The following is a 23,098-nucleotide window of genomic DNA, read 5'->3' as shown; positions in this document are numbered from 1 at the left end:
CCACAGCCCAGCAGGCTCAGCTGGAGTCTCACAGGCCTTCCCTAGCAGCTTCACCTGGGGAGAGCGTAGGAGTGCTCTGCGTTGTCCCTGCTGCTTGTAGTGTGTGGATGGTGCGTAAGCTGCCTCTGTGTGTGTGTGTGTGTGTGTCTGTGTGTCTGTGTGTAACACTGTACATGTGTAACTGTGTAAAACTTTTTATGCATGATGTTTTATGGGAGTGCACATGATGATGTAGAAGTGTACATATTTGTACATTGCTGCTAGTGCACGTGAGCCCGTGTGCATACTGCCTGTCTGCTTATACATGTGCAAAGGCACGTGTGAATTGTGTGCAAGTATGCGAACATGTACTGCGCCTTTTTGAAAATAGGAGCGGGAGTGTTCAGACTCTAATCTATATTCCCAGGGCCTTTTGGATAATGAGGCCTTATTTTTTATTTTATATTTTGAGATGGTATCTCATTGTGTAGCTCTGGCTGTCCTAGAACTCTCTATGCAGACTCTGGCTAGCTTTGAACTAAGACATCTGCCTGCCTCTGCCTCCCAGGAGCTGAGATTAGAGGTGTGCACCTCTATGTCCGGCTGCCTTTTGCATTTATAATTTTAAGAAGTACTAATGTTATGTCACATGAAGTTGAGGGACTGGGCCCTGGGCACAGCTTTTCTTTTGAGCTTAAGTCTGCTGACAAACAGTTGCCTCCTAGCAGTCCAACTGCACCGTGCTTAGTGGGAGTCTTTTGTTTTCTTGCCAGCTACACGGTTACTTGGAAAATGAGCCGCTCACACTACAGCTGTTCATTGGGACAGCCGACGACCGCCTGCTGCGGCCCCATGCCTTCTACCAGGTCCACAGGATCACGGGGAAGACCGTCTCCACCACCAGCCACGAGGCCATCCTGTCCAACACCAAAGTCCTGGAGATCCCATTGCTTCCAGAAAATAACATGCGAGCCATGTAAGCAGAATGGGGGCTGTGCCTGGGGGGCGGGGTGGTAGACTGCTGCTGCTCTGCAGGGGGAAAGGGGGCAGGGGGCATAGGCACCAGAGCTCTGCTGGGGGATGGGCGCCCAAGCTCTACCCTAGCCCCTAATGCTTTGCTCCCTGGAGCTCGAGCCTCAAGAAACTTTACAGCAGAATTGCTTCTTTCTGGGTTCTTGGGTGCTGCGTACTGTGCCACCTGCAAGTGTCTCAGTCACCAACTGTAAATGCTGCCCCCAGTGTCTGCATTTTGTTCCTAAACACAGCGCAGGTTTACTTCTGAATGCAGCAGTGCTCATTCAAGGAATGGTTGAAATAAACACTGAAAAGGTAGGGAGGGCGGTGCCTCTGGATGGTGTTTTCACTCGGAGCTGCCAAAGTGGCTGATGTGGCAAAGCCCATATGGCACACAGCTATAGCTTAGAAAGGAATTTATTAATAAGTGCAGAGCACATCACAAAATGTTGAGCGGGGCTCTGTTCACTCACGAAGAGGCCAGCGTAGTGAGCAAAGCACAGGAGATGAGGCAGAAGGGTGGGGCTGTGTCACGTAGCACTTTGTGTGCACTTTGATAAGGTCTTCATAACTTTAAGCTTCTATATGTGTGTATATATATATACACACATATACATATGAGAGAGAGAGAGAGAGAGAGAGAGAGAGAGAGAGAGAGAGGTTGCAGAGGAGGCAGGCTCAGCCAGAATGGCTGTGCACCCTATCCCAGCATGCTCCAGCAGGGAAAAGCCTTCAGCAAACACAGCCACACAGCCCAGTACATAGCCTGGAGGCCACACTGGTGTGTGTGCTGAGGTGCAGGTCCCCACATGATTACTCGATGTGGGAGGCACATGGTTTACTCTCTTCACTTACCTGGAGAAAGAAAAGGTATTGGTTTTATTATATCCAGACTTTCTTGTAATGTATGGAACATTTTACTAGACTCTAAATTTGAATGAAAGTATGAAGTAAAAATGAAGTTATGTGAAACCCTAGAAGAAAAGCTTTACAAATCACAAAAGATACTAAAATGAAGAAAGGGAATAGTGTTCCAGGCCTTGAGTTTCATTGCCTGGAGTGCACAGGACACAGGGTGGCACATCCTCAAAAGCTTTTCCTCTTTGAGCTGCTCTGACATGTCTTCTGCTGGGTCTGCGACATCTGGGATAGTGGGGATCTGACTCCAGGAGGAGACTACAGTCTGCACAGCTGCTCCGTTCCCACCCTGCTGGCATGGGTAGATGCTGTAATCTTTCCAGTAGGCTTTTCCTCAGGGAGATGGGGCTGGGGCACCCAGCAGGGTGACTGAATCTTTTGGTCTGGCTGGCCTGGCAGCCAGATGGCCAGTGCGCCTCTTAATCAGCGCCGGGCCCTAAAGCCAAGCCCTGGCCTTTGTTCTCGGCAGCATTGACTGCGCCGGGATCCTGAAGCTCAGAAACTCCGACATCGAGCTGAGGAAAGGGGAGACAGACATCGGGAGGAAGAACACCAGGGTGCGGCTGGTCTTCCGAGTCCACATCCCACAGCCCAATGGCCGGACGCTGTCTCTCCAGGTCGCCTCAAACCCTATCGAGTGCTGTAAGTAGTTGGACCACGCTATAAGCTGTAACTTTGGGACTGAACTGGACCATCAAAGGTCTGTTCCTGGAAAACACAACCCCTCTTAGGAGACCCGACTTCTGTGTCTACCAAGGAGGGGTCTGGCCAGAATACATATTCCCACATGCATCTGGGTGCTGGCTAGAATCTGACCAAAGTACACAGTGTTCCTGGTCCTGGCAACTACAGAAGTAAGCAAAGTTTATTGTGAGGCTGGGTTATATTGACTGCATCTACATGTATTACCTCTTTATTTGGGAGAAATTGAGAAAAGGAAGTTTGGCTTTGCAGACACCAGACTGGACAGCCCAAGATAACCCCTCCTCCTCCTCTTCCATTTCCTCCTCCTCTTCTCCTTTCCCCCTTTTCTTCTTCTCTTTGCCACATCTACCTCCTTTATTCCCCTTCTCTTCTGGTCTCTATTCCTTCTCTTCAGTCCGTGTGTCCGCGTGCACGTGCATGAGTGTGCGTGTGTGGTGCACTTGTGGTGCACTGCTAGGGATGGAAATCAGAGCCCCATGCATGTTAAACAAATGTCTGCCAGGGGTCCACACCCCGTGCCCCGACCCTGACCTTTGTGTAAACCCTCCATGGTTATTCATCTTCCTGGTGGTGCCAAGTGTTCGCCTCTAACATTTGAGGTGGGCACCAGAACGTGCCCAAGGACTCCTTGGCCTTAGAAAGGAACACGTGTGGCCACCACCTTCCTGGGTCCTAATCGGCCGGTCCCTCATTATAAGCATGCTCTATCCCAGGAAGCCTGTCGGTGTCCATCTTCTCAGCCCCCCTGAACCATGAAGCCCTCCCCCATGCTGAGAACTGGCCTCATCTAGGTCATCCTGACCTGTGAGGACACACAGTCTTGGCCACCCCTTGCTGCTTATTCCCAGGGCCTCCAGTCTGTGTCCCTTCTTCAGCTGCTCTGGCTTGTCCCCCGAGAGAGTCCCACCATGGGGTTTTTAGTTTAGTTCCATGCTGAGCTCCCTAGTTCTACATGCCACCGCCAGTGCCCCTGGGCCATGGAGCAGGCTCACCCATGTATCTGACTAATCCCACCTTCTCCACTACACACACTGAAGCCTGCGGCCCCACCCTTCATCCCCTTCTCTCTCAAGCCACTGGGTACCTGACTTTCTGAGGCTGGGTTTTCCCAACTTACCCCCCTCCCTGACAACCCACCCCCACCCCCACCGCGCTGGCCCTGGCTGTCTGACTCACGAGAGTCTGAAGGCACCCTTCTGACACAGGTGCTCAGAATGTCACCCCCTGCCCCAGCCTCTGCAGTCTCCCCTTGCAGCTACCACCTGCACGAAGTTACTGACACCCCATTGGGTCTCTCCCAGCTTCCTGACAGGCTTTCCACTTTGTCCCTTCCCTCAGGCTCAATCTAGCGCTAGGCCTAGCTTCCTACCCAGCTCTTCCGAGGGGCTCACTGCCCTCCACACCAGGGGCAGCATTGGAAGTCAGGGTTCCTATTGCCTCCAGCTTCTGAGGACAAGGCTCCACTCTTAGCACGGAGCGTGTCCTGATGGGTTTGCTACTGCTGACATGCTTAGAGCAGCACACCTACAGGCTTCCACACACATAGTTTGAGACCCTCTACAAAGTTCAGGGCTTGGTCAGTCCCTGGAGAATCTGAACAGTTATATCAAATGGCAGCACCTGGGCCCCAGAATCCCAGGGAGGGTTCCTCCAGAGAAGACAAAGCTTTTACTCACTGTCACCTCCTCTGACACAGCCCAGCGGTCAGCCCAGGAGCTGCCCCTTGTGGAGAAGCAGAGCACGGACAGCTACCCCGTCATTGGCGGGAAGAAGATGGTGCTGTCTGGCCATAACTTTCTGCAAGACTCTAAGGTCATTTTCGTGGAGAAGGCTCCAGGTATGTGCTCCGGGATGGTAGGGTGAGCGTCTGCTCCCAGGGCTGGTGGGGACTGGCTCCTGGGTGGCAGGATATGGACCTTCCATCCATATGACGAGTGTGTTTGGTCACAGCATGGGCAGTTGCCTACAAGGAGCTCTCAAAACTTATGTTTTTATCCTCTTTGAGTTTTGGTGTTGGTGAAAGTCAGGTTAAAGTTCACCTTGGGTGTCTCCAGTCCCAGACTTTTGAAAGCCTGTGTTAAGGAAGCCTGCAGGCTGGGCATTTCGAAGCATCTACTTGCTAGAGTTGTCTGGTTGCCTGTAGTGGGCACCAAGCCTTGGCACCTATTTTGATCTCTGCCAGCCCTTCCTCCTGGCTTTCCCCCTCTCCTACACGAGGGGCTTCTCTGACCTTCTTGGTGTCCATCTCACGGACATCACAGCCCCAGGCTGGTATTCTTTTTGTCACTGGGACCTTCAGTGTCTCAGCCGTGTGTGTGTGTGTGTGTGTGTGTGTGTGTGTGTGTGTGTGTGTGTGTGTGTGTGTTCTCTATCTCCACAAACCCCCATGCCCCACATGAGAAGCCAGAGCTTGCCACTGCCACTGTTTAAGCTGCAGCCTTCTGCTCACACTAGCCCACGATGGAAATGTCTCATTGTAGGTACCAGGGGTGAGCTCAGAATGGGAGGTGTCCTGAGGAGCTGTGCATTGTCTTTGCTTCTGTAACCCATGGGGGCCCACGAGTGTAGCCCCAGGTCACTTAATTTAGACATTGATCTCAGTTGCTTATCATTTCTGGAACAGTGAGGACCTTTCTGGCTCCAGATAGAGGCAGGAACTTGGGAGAGCTGAACTGGCCGGGGAAGCCCAAGAGAAAGACCCAGCCAGGGCTTGGGCCCAAGAGACAAAGCCTGGCCCGTTGATACTTGGTTTCAAAGAACAAGGGGAAGCAAGCTCGGCCAGAGCCTCGTGGGTGGCTGTGGGCATGTGTGCACTCAGCTGCAGCAACTCCCCTCTGCAGAGACTGTTTGGAGCTTGGAGCTTTAGACCCAGGTCTTCTTCCAGATGCGGTTTCTTGGGGATGCCATACCATATGCACAAAGGTAGCTGGCAACATCTACTCAAGGCTGGTGATGCGGAGGCTTTTCCTGCTTTTCATTCTTACCAAGTGGAGTTTTCTTGGAGGTGGTCAGGGCAGTCCTCGCCCTATTCATCAAGAAGCCCTGAGGCATTCAATAGCCGCCATAATGGGCTCTTGATTTTGTCCCATTCACAGGAGACTCAAGCACTTCAATCAGCACAGGCTTGTACGTTTAACTCGGCTGGCCTCTGTACTCATGCATATAATCGGAAAATACATTTTAGATTATAAAGAAAATCCGACTAAGAGCGATGGTAAAGAGACTTAGCAGTGCCCACACCTCTTCTCTAGGGAGGTTAATTCTGAAATCCTTTGACCTTCTGAGCCTCAGGCCTGAGCTCCATGGCGGGCCTCCTTGTCCTACAAGAAGCACTAACCTTAGCGCTCTGCACTGGGCACGAGAGGAGCCACAGCCCACTGCAGCTTTGTCACAAGGCGGGATGGAGACAGCCTTCCTGCCTCCTTATGGTTCTTCAAGCTGGGGCGCGGGGGGGGGGGGGGGGGGGGCCTGGGAAGGCGCCCTCCACACAGGCGAATTGGCCACTGCCTTAGACTTGGCAGCTCTCAGCTTCAGCCAATAGCAGGCGGCTGAGGCTGAGCCTGGCATGGTGTAGCAGCAAGGTACATAGTCCTGCCTACCAAACGACCACAAGCCTCCACCTCACCCCACGAGAAGCCCCATCGTCACCGGATTATTTCTACCTTAAAGCTCAGCTCATGAGGTTGCAGGCTGCGGCCCTGACCTACTCTCATCCGTGCAGTAACCATGTGAAAGGCATTGCAGTGAATGAATAGATGTCACAAATACATATAGCACTGTGAGAGCTTTTAAATGTGAGAACACTGCAGTTCCGTGTCTAGACAATGTTTGTTGTTTCAGTGTTTTTTTTTTAAAAATATATAATTAGATTATTTGCATATTCACTCAGGTGTGACATGCAAATAGTATTTTTGTGAAGGAAGAAAACCAATATCTGCATAATTCTCTTCCTTTACATTTGGTTTTCTAAGCAAATGCCATCACTAACCTACCATACCATGCCAGGTACTTAAGGACAAGCCTTTTCTACTTGTTTCTTTCTGAGAAACCCCTAAGCTCCATTTCCATTACAAGCACGGCTAGACTCTGATCCTCTGACAGCCTGTGTGGTCCACCTTAAAGCTCTCTTTTGAAACTGCACCTTGTGGGAGGACCACATCTGGATGTGAGACGCTGTAGCTGTGTGGAAGCTGTGGGCTGGGCAGGTGGGGCTGGCCTCTCTGGAAGGGGCCGTCCTTGTGGCTGGGACAGTTGCTGGGCATTGCTGAGTCAGGCAATCAGGACTATAGGCAGGGGTTTGGCTCTAACGCGTCTCCCCTGTGTGATGCAGGATGCCTGAGTCACAGGTACCCTGATAGTCTGTGGGCCACATCCAGTGCTCCAGGTCACAATGTTCAGTGACTCAAAGGTCCCCCTGGCAGGGGCACTGTGAGAGTGGGTACTGCTCTGCTGTGGTCACTTGGGTAGGAGTGGCAGAGCCAGCTGCTCGCCCCTGCGCTGTGCACACCTCACTCAGCACTCAGCAGCTGAGGAGTTACCCTCGTGGCCTCTGGAGCTGACTCCTTCCTTGGTCATCTGTTGATGCTCTCTAGGAGTTAGTGCCACAGGGCGGCAAGCAGCATGGCTCTGGCTTACCCACAGTGGTGAGGATATGCCTCTTCTCAGGCCTCCTGACCACAGCAGGTGATTGATCCCTGGCTAAAGTGAGACTTTCTCTTAAGGGTGGAGGTCAAAAACTGACTCCTGAGTATCAGGGAACACTGCCTGATGGTAGGAATCCTTGGAGGATTTTCGTCCAGGAAGCAGAAGTAGTAGGTGAGGTCTGCAGGTGTTCGACACACAGGGCCACGTGTCCTGGCAGATGTTCTGTCAGCAGTTTGACCCCTCTGCTCCAAATGCTGCAGGTGCCTGGCATGAGAGATGACAGGCCAGCCATTCCTCCAAATGTGGCTGTGCCTTCAGAAATGCAGGCTGTGTGGTATGTTTGTATGTAAGTGAGAGCAACAGTGCCTCAGCAGCAGGGGGCAGGGGGGGAGAGAGAGAGAGAGGAGAGAGAGAGAGCTGTCTTCCTGAGCCAGGCTCATTCTTCTTTGGAGGCAGGCCCAAGGTGAAGAGAAGATGCTGGTTTCTAAAGGTGCATGCAGCTCTGAATATTGGCGTTGCATGTAGCACTGTTTACAGGCCTTATTGAAGGCTGTCTGAGCATCTGTTATTGCGCTAAAGCTGTACCAAAACCTAAGTGTCTGAGCACCCAAACCCCAACGCAGGAAGGTGACACCTGTCCCTCAGTGATACTGCTCTCTGATGTCCTGTGGTAAGGCTGTCCCCAAACACAGACCTGGTGTGTTCCGCTGCCTACAGATGTGCTCTTGCGAACTGAGCTTTCCTTCCCTGTCCCTTGAGAAGGTTTAGGTGCAAGGGACACGGGAGTGGGTAAGCTGGTAGTGGTGCATAGGACAGAAGGTAGCAGAGTTTGTGAAGCAATGCAGAGGTGTCACTGGGCATAGGAAGGCCAAAGTGACCAGTGGGTATGGGTGTAGTCCATCCCTCTGACGTAAGCCAGGTCTTAGATGGAGTTTCCACTTCCCTACTAGCCAACTTTCCTTGTCCTTTCAGAGTAGGGTGGCATGAACACCCATGAAAATGTGCTGTGATGACAGTAAGAGAAGTGAACCCTAGGAGTAGGTCTCAGGATAGACGGGCAGCCTCAGATTCCCCTGACTGCAGAATGCTTTAGGAGGAAGTGTTATCACAACCCAACCAAGGGGTCAGGAGACACCTGTTTGATCTGGAGGGTGGGGCGCAGACATGTCAACTCTGGGGACAGAGTGGACTTGCCAAAGGAGAAGGTGCTTAGCTTGGGAAGAGAAGACACTGGCAGCTGAAGACATCGGGGCCCTGAGAGGATCGGGGACCCTGGACTCCACATGTACCATGGACTCTGAATGGCTTTCAGTCAGCTTGTTAATTGCAATGAGTTTCAAGGAACCCCAGTGTGGGCAGCACCTGCTCCTGGCAGGAACATAGCAAAGCCGGGAACCCTCAGACTCTAGCCAAGTGCAGTATAGCCAGCAGGTCTTTGTTCATTTCTGTTTTTTAAAAAGTGTGAGCCTGTTCATGACTACAGGCTTCCGGACACACTCTCCCATGACTAGGAAGCAGACTTGCATGGAAACCTATGGCTTCAAGCCAGCTTAGGGGGAAGGGAGGGTTGTCAGTACGGGGTTGTGTCCCTGTGGGGGTATGTGTGCCACTGTGTATATGATGTGTGTGACAGTGTGTTTATGTATAGCTGAGTGTAGATGTATGTGGATGAGGTATGCATCTGTCAACGTGTCTGCGCACGTGTTTGTATGACATTAGTATGTGCCTGTGTGACATGATGAATACTCCATTGGCCCCTTGTGGAATGACCCTGCCACTTGCAGTGCTCAGCAGGGACACCTCAAATCCCCTGAAATTCCACCATGCAGCTGTTACAGTTAAGACAACCAGCCATGTTTCCCCTACCGTGGGGATAGAAGTTGTCACAGTGGTCTTATTGGCGGTCAGTCTCCTACCGCATGTAATCTATGTGCCTAGGGCCCTGTGGTCACAGAGGCCTCTTCCCATCTGCTTCCTTGAGAACTTGTGAAAGGCCCCCCACATGCAGCTGCCACGGGCCTTTTTTTTTACTCGTTGGGTGTCTTGGGGTCAGTTGTCCAAGCTACACATACCCTGAAGTCATGACCAGCTGTGGGAAAATGCTTTTCTCTCTCTGGATCCCTGGCCATGGCACTGGGGTGAGCTGGACCAGAGGACAGTGTTTGCTCCCAGTGTTTGTCATCAGCCCTGTGCACACGTGCTAGTTTTCATCATGGGCATAAAAATACCACAGTGCTGACCTGGTCAGGCAAGGTGCCATGTGGCTACCATGCACAGTCACTTAGCAAGATTTGGGGAGGGAGAGAGGAAGAGAGAGAGAGAGAGAGAGAGAGAGAGAGAGAGAGAGAGAGAGAGAGAGAGAGAGAGAGAGAGCAACCTTGAAGTTCTGCCTTACAAACGTGCCCAGCTCTACCTGGTTCCAGAAATCACTGACGCACTGAGGGAAGGAAGCTGGGGACGGGACCCATAGTCCTCATAGATGGTAGATCAAAGAGGCTTAGAGGGAAATGAGTTTGGGAAGGCAGTGAGAGACCCACCCTGGGTATTCAGAAAGTGGACTCTGCCAGAGGCTTCCATGGTAGGAGAGATCTACCTCACATCCTGATGCTGACAGGCTGGCTAGTCCGGTGGGCCTCATGGGTAGCATGAGCCTACCTTCTAAAGATGGAAGCCACATAGGGTGACTACAGATGAGTGGCTGGTCCTTGACCATCTAGTTCTTCTTCCTCGAGGGTTTCAGGGCTACTTTGTCAGTCATACTCACAATCTCACCGAGTAACACCTTTCTGCCTAGTGCCTGCCATCTACACACACACACACACACACACACACACACACACACACATACACACACACACACACACACACACCTCTCACAGGGCGCAGTGCCAGTGGCTCTGTAGCTATCTGCTCCTTGCCCAGGGTACTTTAATCTCCATCAAAGAAGTCCCTTTTCCATGAGCACAGTGGCACAGTGAAGGTGTGGCTGGGCGTGTCTCTGAGTTCCAGTACTGGAAGTACTCATCACAGTAGCCATGTGGGAGATGCTTGGGTTTTCGGGGTGGAGTCTAGTGAGTAGGATGAAGTGTGTGTGTGTGTGTGTGTGTGTGTGTGTGTGTGTGAGAGAGAGAGAGAGAGAGGGGGGGGGGGGGGGGGGGGAGAGAGAGAGAGAGAGGAGGGAGAAGGAGGAGAGAGAGTCTAGTTAGCAAGCAACCTGTTATGAAGGGCAAGTCTGGCCCTCAGCCCTCTGACATCCTGCCTAACTGTGGAGCCTTTTCCGCATACACTCCTACCACATGCTGCCGTTGCTACCAGCCCCCTCTCCTCTGGGACAGAGTGGTTGCTGAATCACGGCCAGCTTCAGGTGTTCTAACTTAGCCACAAAGAACAAGAGACACAAGCAGTCAGCTCTTCCCATCCCCCTTCGGAAGACTGCCATCCCCTCTCCATACCTTGTGGATCTGCCTCTTTGGGATACTTTTTGTCAGTACGGTCAGTGTCTGTGCTTACTGTCTGGTGGCTTTCACTGAATGGCGTTTTTATACCCCTGCTAGCAGATCCCAGTTCTCTGTCCCTTTCTAGGACCGACCAGTACCCCCATGTGGCCAGGCCACGCTTGGCTTGTCCAGTAGATGGGCATGGGGTTGTTCTACTTTCTGTGATCATCATGAACGAGGTTCTTGTCAATGTTCATAAACAGGGTTCTGTGAGTGGCTGTGCCTTCCTCTTGCCACACACCCAGGTAGGCGTGTGTCCTTAGCTCTTCTGTGCCACCAGGAGGTTTTGCAAAATGCTGGGCAGTCTCATTCTACCTTGGGGTTCTGCTGAGGGGTACAAAGCTGCCCTCCTAACGCAAGGAAAAACAGTCAGCTTGCAGGGTCCATGGAAGGCTCAAGAATGCACATGCATAGCAGGCTATCTGTGCTCAGAGCCCTCTGCAGTCTAGCTCTGTGCAACCTTTGTTGTCTTCATCCAGCCTCGTGACACATCCGTCCGACTGCTCCACAGTGCTGGAGTGTTTGGACCTGCTCCTCCCTGGAGGCTGATGGGGTGCGAACACAGAGCTGGAAGGATGGAGCCTCGTGCCCCACCCCAAGGAGGAGGCGAAACGTGTCTCGGGGAGCTCCCCCACTCCTTAGTAAACTCCAGCTGCTTCCACATGTGGAAACAGTGGCTCAGCCCCTACCCTGGTGTGTGACTGGCCTGTGGGCCTGCGGTGGCAGTAGCGTCCTGCAGCCAGTGGAGCCACTTCAGACCTGCAGGCTGGCTGTGTGGAAACCTTGGGCGGGTGTGGTGGGGAAGCCTTTCCGATGACTCACACTGCAGGGAATTCCCTAATGATTTGGAATATTTTTACTTCTGAACTGGAGCACAGTTTCCTACTGGGAGCCTAGGGAGCTCCTGATAAGATAGGACACAAAGGCCCTTTTAGGATGGCCGCCTGGCTCCCCTGCCTGCTAGGGACTGACTTCTGAACAGTGCTAAGTTAACTAGGCTCTAAGTAGGGGGCTCGCAGTTGTGTGCAGTTGAGGATGCCGTGGTCTCGTCTGATGGTCCCGGGCATCCCTCACAGCTAGTACCCCAATGATTCCCTCGAGAGTATAAAGGGCCAACTCCTCATCATTGGCCCCCTGGTCTCCTGCCAGAAGCAACCTGCTATGTGTGCATCCAGAAGTCCGCACTCAGATACTGTCACAACATGAGAACAGAATCACTGTTTCCTCCGCGTGTGGCAACTTCAGATGGAGCACATAAGTCCAGATGGGACCAGTGCTTTGACTACCTGGCTGGGAGAAGGTAGCTGACTGCACAACGTACATTATGGTGGCTCTAAGGAGCCATATTTCAATGCGAAACAGAACCTGAGGGGTGGTCTGACTTGGTGGGACTTAGAAGGCAGGAATGGAGCTCCATCTTGTCGGCTGATGGTCAGTGTGGTGCTGGAGGGGAGCTGGCCAGTCATGGCACAGCAACTCACGATGGCTCCTTCTCAGCCATTCTGGTGGGGCGGGGGTGGGGGGAGCAGGGGGCGGGGCAGAGAGCATCCCTCACAGGCAGCTGTGTTAGAGGAGAGGAAAGGCCTTTCTTTAGTGCCCAGGCACTACATGCCAGCCTACTTGTATGCCTACATGTCACTAACTTTTTTACCACATGATGTGAACTTACAAAGCACTCTCTTTGGGGATTTCAGTTGGTTTGAGCTTGTCTCCATTCTCAGATGTGACAGGGCTACCAGGCAAACTCTCAAAGGTCGTGAGATATAATTTCCCTCCACAGAGTGCCTCAGTGTCCTTCTCCCTCTCCAGGCATACCTATTGTCTCTCCTACTTAGAGAGGCTGCACCTTCTACACATGGTTCTGAGTACTGCACTTTCGGGGAGCCTTGCCCTAGGGAGACTTCAGAGTTCTGTCAAAGGAATACATACGCTGCCTCCCCCTTATGGAGGGCAAGTCTAACACAACAGGCAGCTGGACTATACACACACACAGCATGGATACAAAACTGTATGTGCTTACTTCATGTTCAACCCTCATGGCTATACGTTGGCACATGTGGCTGAGGTTGGCAGCACTTCTTAGCTGAGTCCCTGAGCTGCCATGGCCAAGGGGTTCACTGTTCATGACATCCCAAAGTTCTAAGGGTGTCCTGTTGTTTTCCCTGAGGTGCATGCATAGGGCCAGTTAGAGCCCTCCATGGGCTCGTCTGATGGGGGATTTGCTCAGGGCCTGGGGTGTCTTGGAAGCTGGTGTGGTCTGGTGAGACTGGGTGGCTCTTGGAGCCGCTGGTGACTCACATTTCCACCCTGTGCCTCCACCCTCCACCCACCACCCTGTCCAGCACTGAGGAAAGGCGCTGGTGTTTGATTTATCAGTAATGTAGGGTTAGTGACAGACAAATGGAGTGTAAGCAGAAGCGAACCATGTGCCCAAAACGGCTCATCTCAGGAACTGACTTCATTTTGGAGAAGATAAAAGCTGGGATGGATATCCGTCAACTCAGTGGCCACCCAGCTGTCCCCAGGTCATGGGCCTGTCAACAGTAATGGGGACTCAGGGCCTGTGAGTGGCAGACACCCTTCCTCCAAGCACTAGGTCCACACCTCATCTCCAGCTGAGAACAATACGTTCTTTCACCATGCTTATGGGAGCCTTTTAATATTTTTTTAACATGCAAATGACCACTGGGCTAAGGTTAAAAATACCATGTGTTTTGCATTGCTAGGTCCTGATATGGCACAAAATAGCCAAAGAAAGGCTTTTTCTTATCTCCAAAGCATTTCCTCTGGGCAGAGGCTGGGGCATTGCTCTGACTTCTCCCAGAGCACATAGGAGGCTAGTGGGACGTGACACCAAATGGCAGAGCCGAGCTGTGCTCTAAGCACAATACATGTTGTGTTTTGCTGGGCTTGAGGGGTCTCCCTGACTTTCTCCTGCTTTTCTCTCCCTTGGAAGAGGCTGAAGTGTCAGAACCCTTCTGTGGTGTGCATCGGGGCCAGTAAGATGTGTGGAAACACAGACACAGGGATGGACCATTAGACACTTTTGGCTGTGTGAGCCCCCTACACACAGAAGGCACACTGCACATAGTCTGTGGGCTTGACCAAGTTCACAGGGCAGGACTGTGGATCGGGTCCATACGTGCCATCCCCCGTGAGGACAGAATGCCCAGGAGACCCAGAACACTGCCCTGACCCACAGCCCTAAGCAGTTAGGCAGTGTCCTTCACTGACGTCACTATTCCTTCACACTCTGTCCTCCCTGACCCTCAGGTTCTGGGTCACCTGGAAGGTTTTGAAGACAGACTATCTCCACTCAAAGTGACAGATTTTCTTTCTACCCTTTGTTCCAGATGGCCACCACGTCTGGGAGATGGAAGCAAAAACTGACCGAGACCTGTGCAAGCCAGTAAGTACTTAAACCCCTCCTGCAGCAGGGACTGGAGGCCAGTCTGGGCCTCCTCTTTGTTAAGATGCATCCATGCTTTAAAAAAAAAAAAGGAAGCAAGAAAATACAACTGCAAATCTTTTGCTAAGCACGTGCTCTTAGGATAGAGTTGGGGCAGTACCAAGGACCATGAGGGCAGAGGCTGGACAGAGCTTCAGGCTTCTTTGTGCTGGATATACCTTGCTTTTTAAAGGCACTGGGTCATCTATCCCCATTTGAGTGGCTACCCCTGGGATATCTTGGTGTTCTAAGCCTCACTGATGGACACCTAGCACCTGCCTGGACACGCCACCCTGCCTGTGTGACTTGCCACTACCCTCTCCAGAGAATGCCTCACCTATCTAGGACTCTTGTTTTGGACTTGACAGGGATGAAAGGGCAGACCTAACTGGATAGCTTAGCTCTGCTGGTTAGGTTTGCTGGTGAGCTTCCATGAATGTGTGGCATGACCTGTGGGTGACATAATTAATCTGTCTCCCTCCTGCGTAGACCTGGCACCTGCCCATGCTCCGTCTTCACCGTCACACCAGGTCGTTACTGTTTGTGATTTGCTGCTTTCGCCTGGAATACTTTCTGCTACTGCAGCATGCTTCTGATTGCTGCTGTGGTCTCTTTTCTCCCAGCCGTTGTTCCTGCCATCTAAAATGGCCGCTTCAGACAAGGTGGAGTTGAGTCTTGCTGTCTTCACTCTTTTTACAGTCTGCTCACTTGTTCCCTTGGCTTTTGCAGAGCTAGAAGTTGCACTAAGGGCCACACGTGCTGGGCAAATGCTTTACCACCGAGCTATATCGCCAACCCCGACAGTGTCGGGGCATTAGGCCATGGATATTTAAAGCAATTATCAGTTCACACAAGTCAGAGAACTATCACTGAGTCCTGTCTAGTCTCAGAAGAACGTAACAAAAACCAGCAAGTAGGTTTTTTGGAGGCATCTAAAATCCTCCAACTCTTTAGCCCATCCCACTGACTTCTTTCCAATAGTCTGGGCAGCATTCCTGTGAATACAGGGCGTGAGGGGCTCTGGTGAGCTCCTAGTGTGTGGAAGTAGAGTTTAAAAGACTCAGAAACCTTGGGCAGATATAAGTGAAGGACTTTTTCTCTTGGGCCACCTGTGAGCATTGGCCAGCCATAATCACATAAATAGGACACTTTGGTACTGGGGTCTGGAGAGCAGACAGGTAGTCATGGCTCCAGTCAGCATGGCAGTCACCAAAGCATCTGCCAGTCTTCAAGGCGACTCTGTCAGGATGAAACATGTTTTTCTGCTTCAGTTCCTCTCAGGCATTGATCCACTCTCAAAAAACCTTTCTGAGTTCTTGCCAGGGGGGAGAGTCCTCTTTACCCGGAGTGATACCTGTTCATTAATATGAAACATTAAACGTTCACCCACAGTGCCTAGCTTCCTCCCTCCCTGGAGAGGTCATTTTCTGCCTCAGTCTTTTGTCTTTACTTCACCCAAGAAGCCCTTAAGGAAATACTGAGTGTGTGCGTGCACGCGCGCGCGCGCACACACACACACACACACACACACACACACACACACAGAGAGAGAGAGAGAGAGAGAGAGAGAGAGAGAGAGAGAGAGAGAGAGAGAGAGAGAGAGAGAGAGAGAGAGAGAGAGAGAGGAGAGAGAGCATAGACGCTCGTAAGGAGACATGCCTGCACACATTGCATTTGCAGATACTTTAGGGATGGGTTTCCACTGTATACGCAGTTATGTACTGCGCCCAACTAAGAATAGGAAGTTAAGAGAGTGGGTTTTCCTAAAGCCTGGGCTGGCTGCAGCCCTCAGTCCCCTGCAGCATTGACAAGCTCACATCATTTGATTTCAGGTCACACTTCCTCCAGCTTTCTCCCCTGTGTTTTAGGGCAGAGCTGCTGTGGAAGAGGTGGGCTTGTAATATAATCTGTCTGTGTCTAGGCTTAAAGTGCATTGACCTGTGTCTTAACCAAGACATGACCCTCTTTGGTCATGTGGGATCAGCAAACAGCCAGGGACGGCCTGGCCCTCTGGCCCTTTCTGCATTCCTTCCACGGAGCCTCTGGGCTTTTTCTTCTTCTTCTTCTTCAGCTTAAGTATCAACAATATGTCGCTGTGTTTTCACCTCTCTTCCTCCCGAAGAGCTGTTTCTTTTTTCAACTGCTACCATTGAGTGCCAGCCATGCACAGGCAGCGGTGCTCTCTGTAGTCAGTCTCCTTCAATTTAGCAAGTCCTGAAAGGCACCATGAGGCAGTCTCTTTCCCTTCCCCTGGTTGAACTCACGCTTTATGGCTAGACCACTAAAATCTGGACATGTCCCAAACTGAATTGCCACAGTTTTGGGCAGCTTCCTGCAAAGGTGGGCATGTAGCGTGGGCAAGTCTCCTGCAAAGGTGGGCATGTAGCGTGGGCAAGTCTCCTGCAAAGGTGGGCATGTAGCGTGGGCAAGTCTCCTGCAAAGGTGGGCATGTAGCGTGGGCAAGTCTCCTGCAAAGGTGGGCATGGAGCATGGGCAAGTCTCCTGCAAAGGTGGGTATGTAGCGTGGGCAAGTCTCCTGCAAAGGTGGGCATGGAGCATGGGCAAGTCTCCTGCAAAGGTGGGCATGGAGCATGGGCAAGTCTCCTGCAAAGGTGGGCATGTAGCGTGGGCAAGTCTCCTGCAAAGGTGGGCATGTAGCGTGGGCAAGTCTCCTGCAAAGGTGGGCATGGAGCGTGGGCAAGTCTCCTGCAAAGGTGGGCATGTAGCGTGGGCAAGTCTCCTGCAAAGGTGGGCATGTAGCGTGGGCAAGTCTCCTGCAAAGGTGGGCATGGAGCGTGGGCAAGTCTCCTGCAAAGGGTGGGTATGTAGCGTGGGCAAGTCTCCTGCAAAGGTGGGCATGGAGCGTGGGCAGCTTCCTGCAGGCTCCATCATCCTCCTTTTATTGCCCCACCCCAACCCCATCCTTGTTTCTTTTGAGTGAAGTGAAGGCAGTGCAACAGGTTGCTGGAGTGAGTGTGTCCTGGGAGATGATAGAGCCCAGGAGATAGAGCCCAGGAGATAGAGCCCAGGAGATAGAGCCCAGGAGATAGAGCCCAGAGGGTGCCCGTGTCTTTAATGGCTCTCAGTGCCAGGCTCCTTCTCTAAAAACAGAGTCCGGTCCTGAAGTTCTTCAGCTTTCTGTTTCTAGTGCTGAGGTTTTATTAACATAACTCAATAAAGTTTGCTACAATTGATTTTCTCCCATTATGACACGCTACAGTTAATCACTTTAACAAAAGAAATGATAGCATGGATTTTTCTGACAAATTTTTCCCCCCCGACCCTGTTCAACTAAAAATCATGTGATGAAAGAAACAAAATGAAGAAACTTTATGGATTTGAAATCCCCAGTAGAAGTCAGGTATGGCACTCTGAAGCGCTGGCTTTCCTCAGGGTGGCTGTGCCATGCTTGGGGCTCAGTAAGAGCCAGGCACCCCTGGAACTCCCCAGCCCACAGCCCTCATTTGGGTGTTCCAAATACTCATGGCTTGCATTTTTCTTTGCCCTTGAAAGAGCATGTGAAAAACATGCATATTTCTGTTTAAACGCAGGAAAGAGAACAGCAGGCACCACAGCCTGTCATGTTTTATCTGCTCCGTGTTCTTGACTGTCCCACATCCCTGGGCTAAGATCTGCTTCGTCTTCATTGGGAGGAAATTGGGGATTCTAGTGGGACATTGTAACCATGGTTACAGCGCCACTCTGGACAACGTCCAAAAGGAATACCCCCTCGTGTCACCAAGAGGTGCCTCCTATAAGTAGGCAAAGGACAGTTCTTTTTGTCTAGAGGTCCTTGGGCCTTGGATGTAGAGGTAGGAGTAGGCTTTGGGGTCTGCTGCCTCAGGAGCAGTGAGACAGCTCCACATCCTGAGAGATGCGTATAGGCCCTCTTCTTCCGTCGGTCCCACCATAAAGGTCTCCCAGCCTCTAGCCATGTGAAAAGTCAGGGTGTCTCTCCCCCGTGTGTACACAACTAAGGCCAATTTGTGATCAAACGTGAGCAAGTCTCACACAAAGGTCACCATCAGTGGCCCTCTGGGGTATCCAGAGATGGCTGTTTGAGTTGACATTGATGCCTCAGTACAAAGCATTTCTGGTCTGTGAGGCCCTGACCACTTCCTCTTTGCTGTTTTCCCACCAGAATTCCCTGGTGGTTGAGATACCACCTTTCCGCAACCAGAGGATAACCAGCCCCGTCCAAGTCAGTTTCTACGTCTGCAATGGGAAGCGGAAGAGAAGCCAGTACCAACATTTCACGTACCTTCCTGCCAATGGTAACGCTGTCTTTCTAACCTTAAGCTCTGAATGTGAGCGGAGAGGAGGCTTTTACTAAGCCACGAGGCTGTGAGAGGATGTTGTCATAAAAAAAAAACAAAAAAAACAAAAAACCAAAAAAACAAACAAAAAACAGTGTGGCTCGCTCACGTCACGTGTCAGCCTGCTCACAAGACCAAGTCGCCTACCCCCTCCACCTCAAAGAAAAGCGAAGTCTGGGTGTATTTTTCTGTTCCTGGTGCACGCTGGGTAGTCGCTTGCTAGCCCTTTGTGGCACTCAGGAGCTGATGCGGTCTGGGTATATATCTTAACCTCTGTGAGTCTTTGGGGGTAGAAAAAGTGTTTGTTAGAGCAATTTTGTAGGTAGCTTCAAAAATAAGCCTGCCAGGGTCACTGGGGAAACACTGTCCTCATGGTGATGGCTGCACACAGCATGCAGTGTGTCCCCGCTGAATACTGTCATCCCTTGGCGATGCGAGACTTTCAGGCAGTTCCTCTGCTCACGGTTACTCATTTTGGGAACGGTTTCCTTTCATTCAGAAATGATCGGTTCACCTTTTCAACTTTCTAGGGTGTTTCATTTAAGAAAATACATTTTCTTCTTCTTTAAAAAACAACAACAACAACAAAAACCCTCCCCTAAGCTTGTAGAGAGGTGTGCCCCAGGCGTCCAGGGTTTCCTGTGTGGTGCAGGCCATTCTGTTGCGGCAGGATGTGTGCAGGGAGCTGAGCGGGCTGTCATCCTGAGTTCTATTGTATTCTCAGTAAGCTCAGCTATGTCAACAACCTTTTTATATTGTTGCTTTTCCCCCTAAAAACTTAAGATATTCATACAATTTAAGAGGGAAGTTATACAATAAATACCTACCTGTGAAGCAGCCACATTGCCATTTTAGTAAAATCAAGATAAGGTTTCTTTTTTTTTTTTTTTTTTTTTTGAAGTGTAAAGGCAATTGGAACAGCTTAGACAGAAAGAAAAAAAAATGGATATTAAAATGCTGAGATCAACTGTTCTGTCAGGAAATCCCTGGAGATGCCCTTCAAAACTGGAACAAAAACTGTTAAGTTCTCATGTAAGGGCATCAGTGTAAGCAATTGGAAGAGTGCCACGGGTGACCCCAGCACCACTGCCCGCGCCCCATCCTCCTACACACATCTCTCCCTCTTGTGAACTAATGTACAATCTTTCTTACAAAAACAAATATTTGGTCTTTTTTTTTTTTTAAGTGCAGTGACTGTACCCTAATTATACTTCAACCAATGGTTGGTCTAAATTTTTAAAAGGTCTGTCTAAACCTTATAAAGAAAAAGAAAATCATTTTCTAAAACAATGTGGAAACATCATGAAGATAATTTCCCCTTGTTTGATGTCATACTTGGGTCACTGATGAAGGTTTCGTATGCCGCTCAGTTCCAGCAAAGAGTACTGCGTCAGAGGGGTCTGTGGTGCGGTGTGTACCGTGAGGCCTCACGGCCTGGTGGCTAAGTTCACTGCCTCCCACGCTGCCCTCCCACATTGGCACAGCACCCAGGCACGCCAGCTGCTCCCCACTTTGATTGCTCTGCACCAGTCTGCCTCCCACAGTCCTCATAGCCTCTTGCTGGAACCTCCCAGCTGCCCATCCTCCTCGCGTGGGGCCCAGGTCTTCCTCAGCCCTTCTGGGTTCAGCTATGTGGTCCTGACCTCTCCTCAGTCTTTCATCCTGCTGCCTTGACTCTTGCCTCCAACCCCAAGATGGCTGCCCACCACCAGCGTGGTCCCAGGGACGGGCCATGTTTCCACACCACTAGACTGTGAGCTCCTTCAGAGAGACCTTGGCCACTGTAGGGTTGAATCCCCAGCATTATTCTCTGCCTGATGCCTGGCTGGCTACCAACATGTGTTTAAAAAAAAAAAAAAATATATATATATATATAAATAAAACACACATATGGAGAATCCCAACTCCCGTGTCCCGTTTTCTCTCTGGCGCTCTCCCTCGGTGCTCCTTGCCATCTGTTGCTCAGGGGTATATCCCTGAGAACACTGCCACTGACAAATGGCTGTATTGATAACACCCTTGTTCTCAGATCAATGTGTTTGAAGTCCTGCAGACTCTCCAGAGCACATGAGAGGCTCTTAGCTAACCAGGCTCCATGATACTTGAGCTTTTCTCCTTGAACACTGGCTGTGACGTAACAGCCTTCCCCTTGAGTCCTCCTGTATTATTTAGCGGGTTTCACATACGTTGTATTTCACTTATCTGTGACCACCATGGACACAGGTTTAAGGTCATAAAAATATGCTATTAGCGATTTGAGAAGGCAGGAATAAATCCTTTAAAACCCTACCTGTGACATCACTTTCATCCATAGATATATAAAATCAAGGCTCATTTTAGTTTTCTTTCAAACTTGGGTGTGAGGATGCCTCAAGGGACTGCGCCGGATACCTCCTCTCTCTTATCCTTGTGGAAAGGCCCCGTCATTGCACAAAACTGCCATTGTCCAGGCTCCTTTGAATTGCAGAGTGGGGCAAGTCAAAGCATCCAAGGTATTTTGCTGCTTATGAGGCAGGAGGGACACCTCTTGGTCGCCAGCTTTTCTCTCTCCTTTGTCATTGTCACTGCTCCTAGTGCCTCTACAGCAGATTGGCTCAGCCGGACAACACCCACCTTCTGCTGTTCTCTTTCTTCCTTTCTCTCTGTAAACCATGACAGTTTTCAAGTGGCAGGAAAACAGGGCAAGTGTCTGGGACCTCTGCATTCTGGCGGGAGGTGGGGGGAGCTAATGTCTTTGGCACATGGTCTGTGGTGACCCTGGAAGGGTCTCCCCATCCCACCTGGGTTTGTTTAACAGGAATAATTTCCATTTGAACATAAGACACCATAAGCGCTATGTGCACACTCCGTTGGCAACCCTGCAGCAGGTGGGCGGGCCCCGCAGTGTCTCTGGACTACTCATCAAGAAGAGATACTAAAAGCCCCTGCAAACCGAGAGGAAGCATCAGAGTGCCCAGACCCCACCAGAGAGGGCCTCCTGGCCTTCCCAGCTTCTTGTCTGTCGCTAGTTTTGCTGTACTCCCTGCAAAGAGAATGCTCTGGCTCCCTCACTGAGCCACGGGGGGTTGGGATGAGCTCCACCATGAGATGAGGGCTATGCCAGGAATGTCTAGGTCTGAGCCCTTATTCCAACATGTCAATTAGAATTCCAGAAAGATGAATATGTATGAGGATGTCTCCTGCTTGGGTTCCAAGATGGGCATCTTGGCCAGTCTGAGCCCTCAGAACAGCTCTTTCCCCCAACCACACACTGCAGGAACTGGTACCTGTTGACAGGCTCAGGGGTACTTTAAGAAGAAAAGAGAATCCATTTACTGGAAAAGCACTCCCCACAGTCAGGGTTTCTGTGCAACGAGAAAACAACACAAACTGTGGGATTCTGACATTCTGTCACTTCCTCTGAAACTGTTTTGGCCATCTGGGCATCCCTTGACCTTCTCAGCCAGGACAGGGCTGTGCAGGTGAGAGTGTCACCTGTGTGATCCCAGGACCACCTATCCCCACCTCACCCCACCCACAGCACTGGGTACCTGTGTGAGGACAGAGATTCCTCCAGTGGCAGAGACCACTGTAGGATATGAAAAGCACTATAGCCGGACCAGTGTCAGTCAAGCAACCCCCTGAGCAAGTGAACCCCACAGGAACAGGTCTGCCTTGCCCCTATGCCCCATGATCAGAAGTCTTTCAACTGCTAAGGTCAGCCCCCTCCCCTGCTGCCCCCAGCACCACACACACACACTTCCTTGCTGGACTTGGGTGGAGCCATGAATGACCTGGAGAATGAAATACCACAGGGAACTTTCTTGACCCCTTCCTCACTATTAGTAAGTGCGTCTTTTGGGCCATAGGCTAGTTGCCAAGATACAGCAGTTCCATCGCAGAGGAGTAAGGGGGAGGGCTTCCGCCAGATTCTTGGATGTATCACTAGACTCCAGAATCATGGAGAGGACCTGGGCCCACCACAAAAGCAAAGGCCTCACATCATAGTGGGCTCCTGGGCATCATAGGCCCTGTAGCTCAGTCATTGCTGCGACCATGGCTTTACTGAAAATGCCAGGCCTCAACTTGTAACAGCTCTGGCCTGGGTACAGAGATCGTGAGCGCATGCATGGCATGCAGTCACGCTCCTCTGAGAAACCTGGGGCTAGAGAGGGAGGCTGAGGGCTGCCCTGATCCAAGGGCTTCTGATGGAGAGAGCCTAGAACCCAGTAGCCTGCTGGGATGAAGGGCAGAATGGTTTCCCTCCCTTGCCATCACCCCTTCATTAAAGAGCCCATGATGGCTTCAAACAACAGGGACCACAATGTGGTGTGTGATGTGAAAAGTGATGTTAATTCTAGGGAGCCTGCTTCTTGATTTTTGTCCTAAAAGTGAAATAAAGTCCTCGTGGAGAGAACAGGAGGCAGGTTGGGCAAGGGAGAGCCATCTGGCTTCTGGAGCTGCAGGTGGCATTTGCCTTCAGCTTTAATGACCTCAGTAACCAAGTGGCCACTGCAGCTGTGGTAGGTGTGTGCCTTCATGTTCAGATGACACTGCTCAGTAGACATCTGGGAGAGTGGCCCATGGCTGCCTGGACC

At 51.2% G+C, this 23,098-nt stretch overlaps 1 protein-coding gene across 1 annotated transcript in view; it reads left to right on the top strand.

Moving 5' to 3' along the window:
• Nfatc1 (nuclear factor of activated T cells 1) overlaps window positions 1–23,098 on the top strand; it is a 99,352-nt gene that overhangs the window by 38,706 nt on the left and 37,548 nt on the right. The window contains exons 4-8 of the mRNA XM_051163737.1: window positions 753–955; window positions 2,381–2,553; window positions 4,313–4,453; window positions 14,111–14,166; window positions 18,347–18,479. Of these exons, the coding sequence (XP_051019694.1) occupies window positions 753–955; window positions 2,381–2,553; window positions 4,313–4,453; window positions 14,111–14,166; window positions 18,347–18,479 (706 nt within the window). The remainder of the gene's footprint in view (window positions 1–752; window positions 956–2,380; window positions 2,554–4,312; window positions 4,454–14,110; window positions 14,167–18,346; window positions 18,480–23,098) is intronic.

The sequence above is a fragment of the Acomys russatus genome, chromosome 20, assembly GCF_903995435.1.
Source record: "Acomys russatus chromosome 20, mAcoRus1.1, whole genome shotgun sequence".
NCBI classification, from domain to species: Eukaryota; Metazoa; Chordata; class Mammalia; order Rodentia; family Muridae; genus Acomys; species Acomys russatus.
This window is presented reverse-complemented; position numbering and strand designations above follow the sequence as displayed.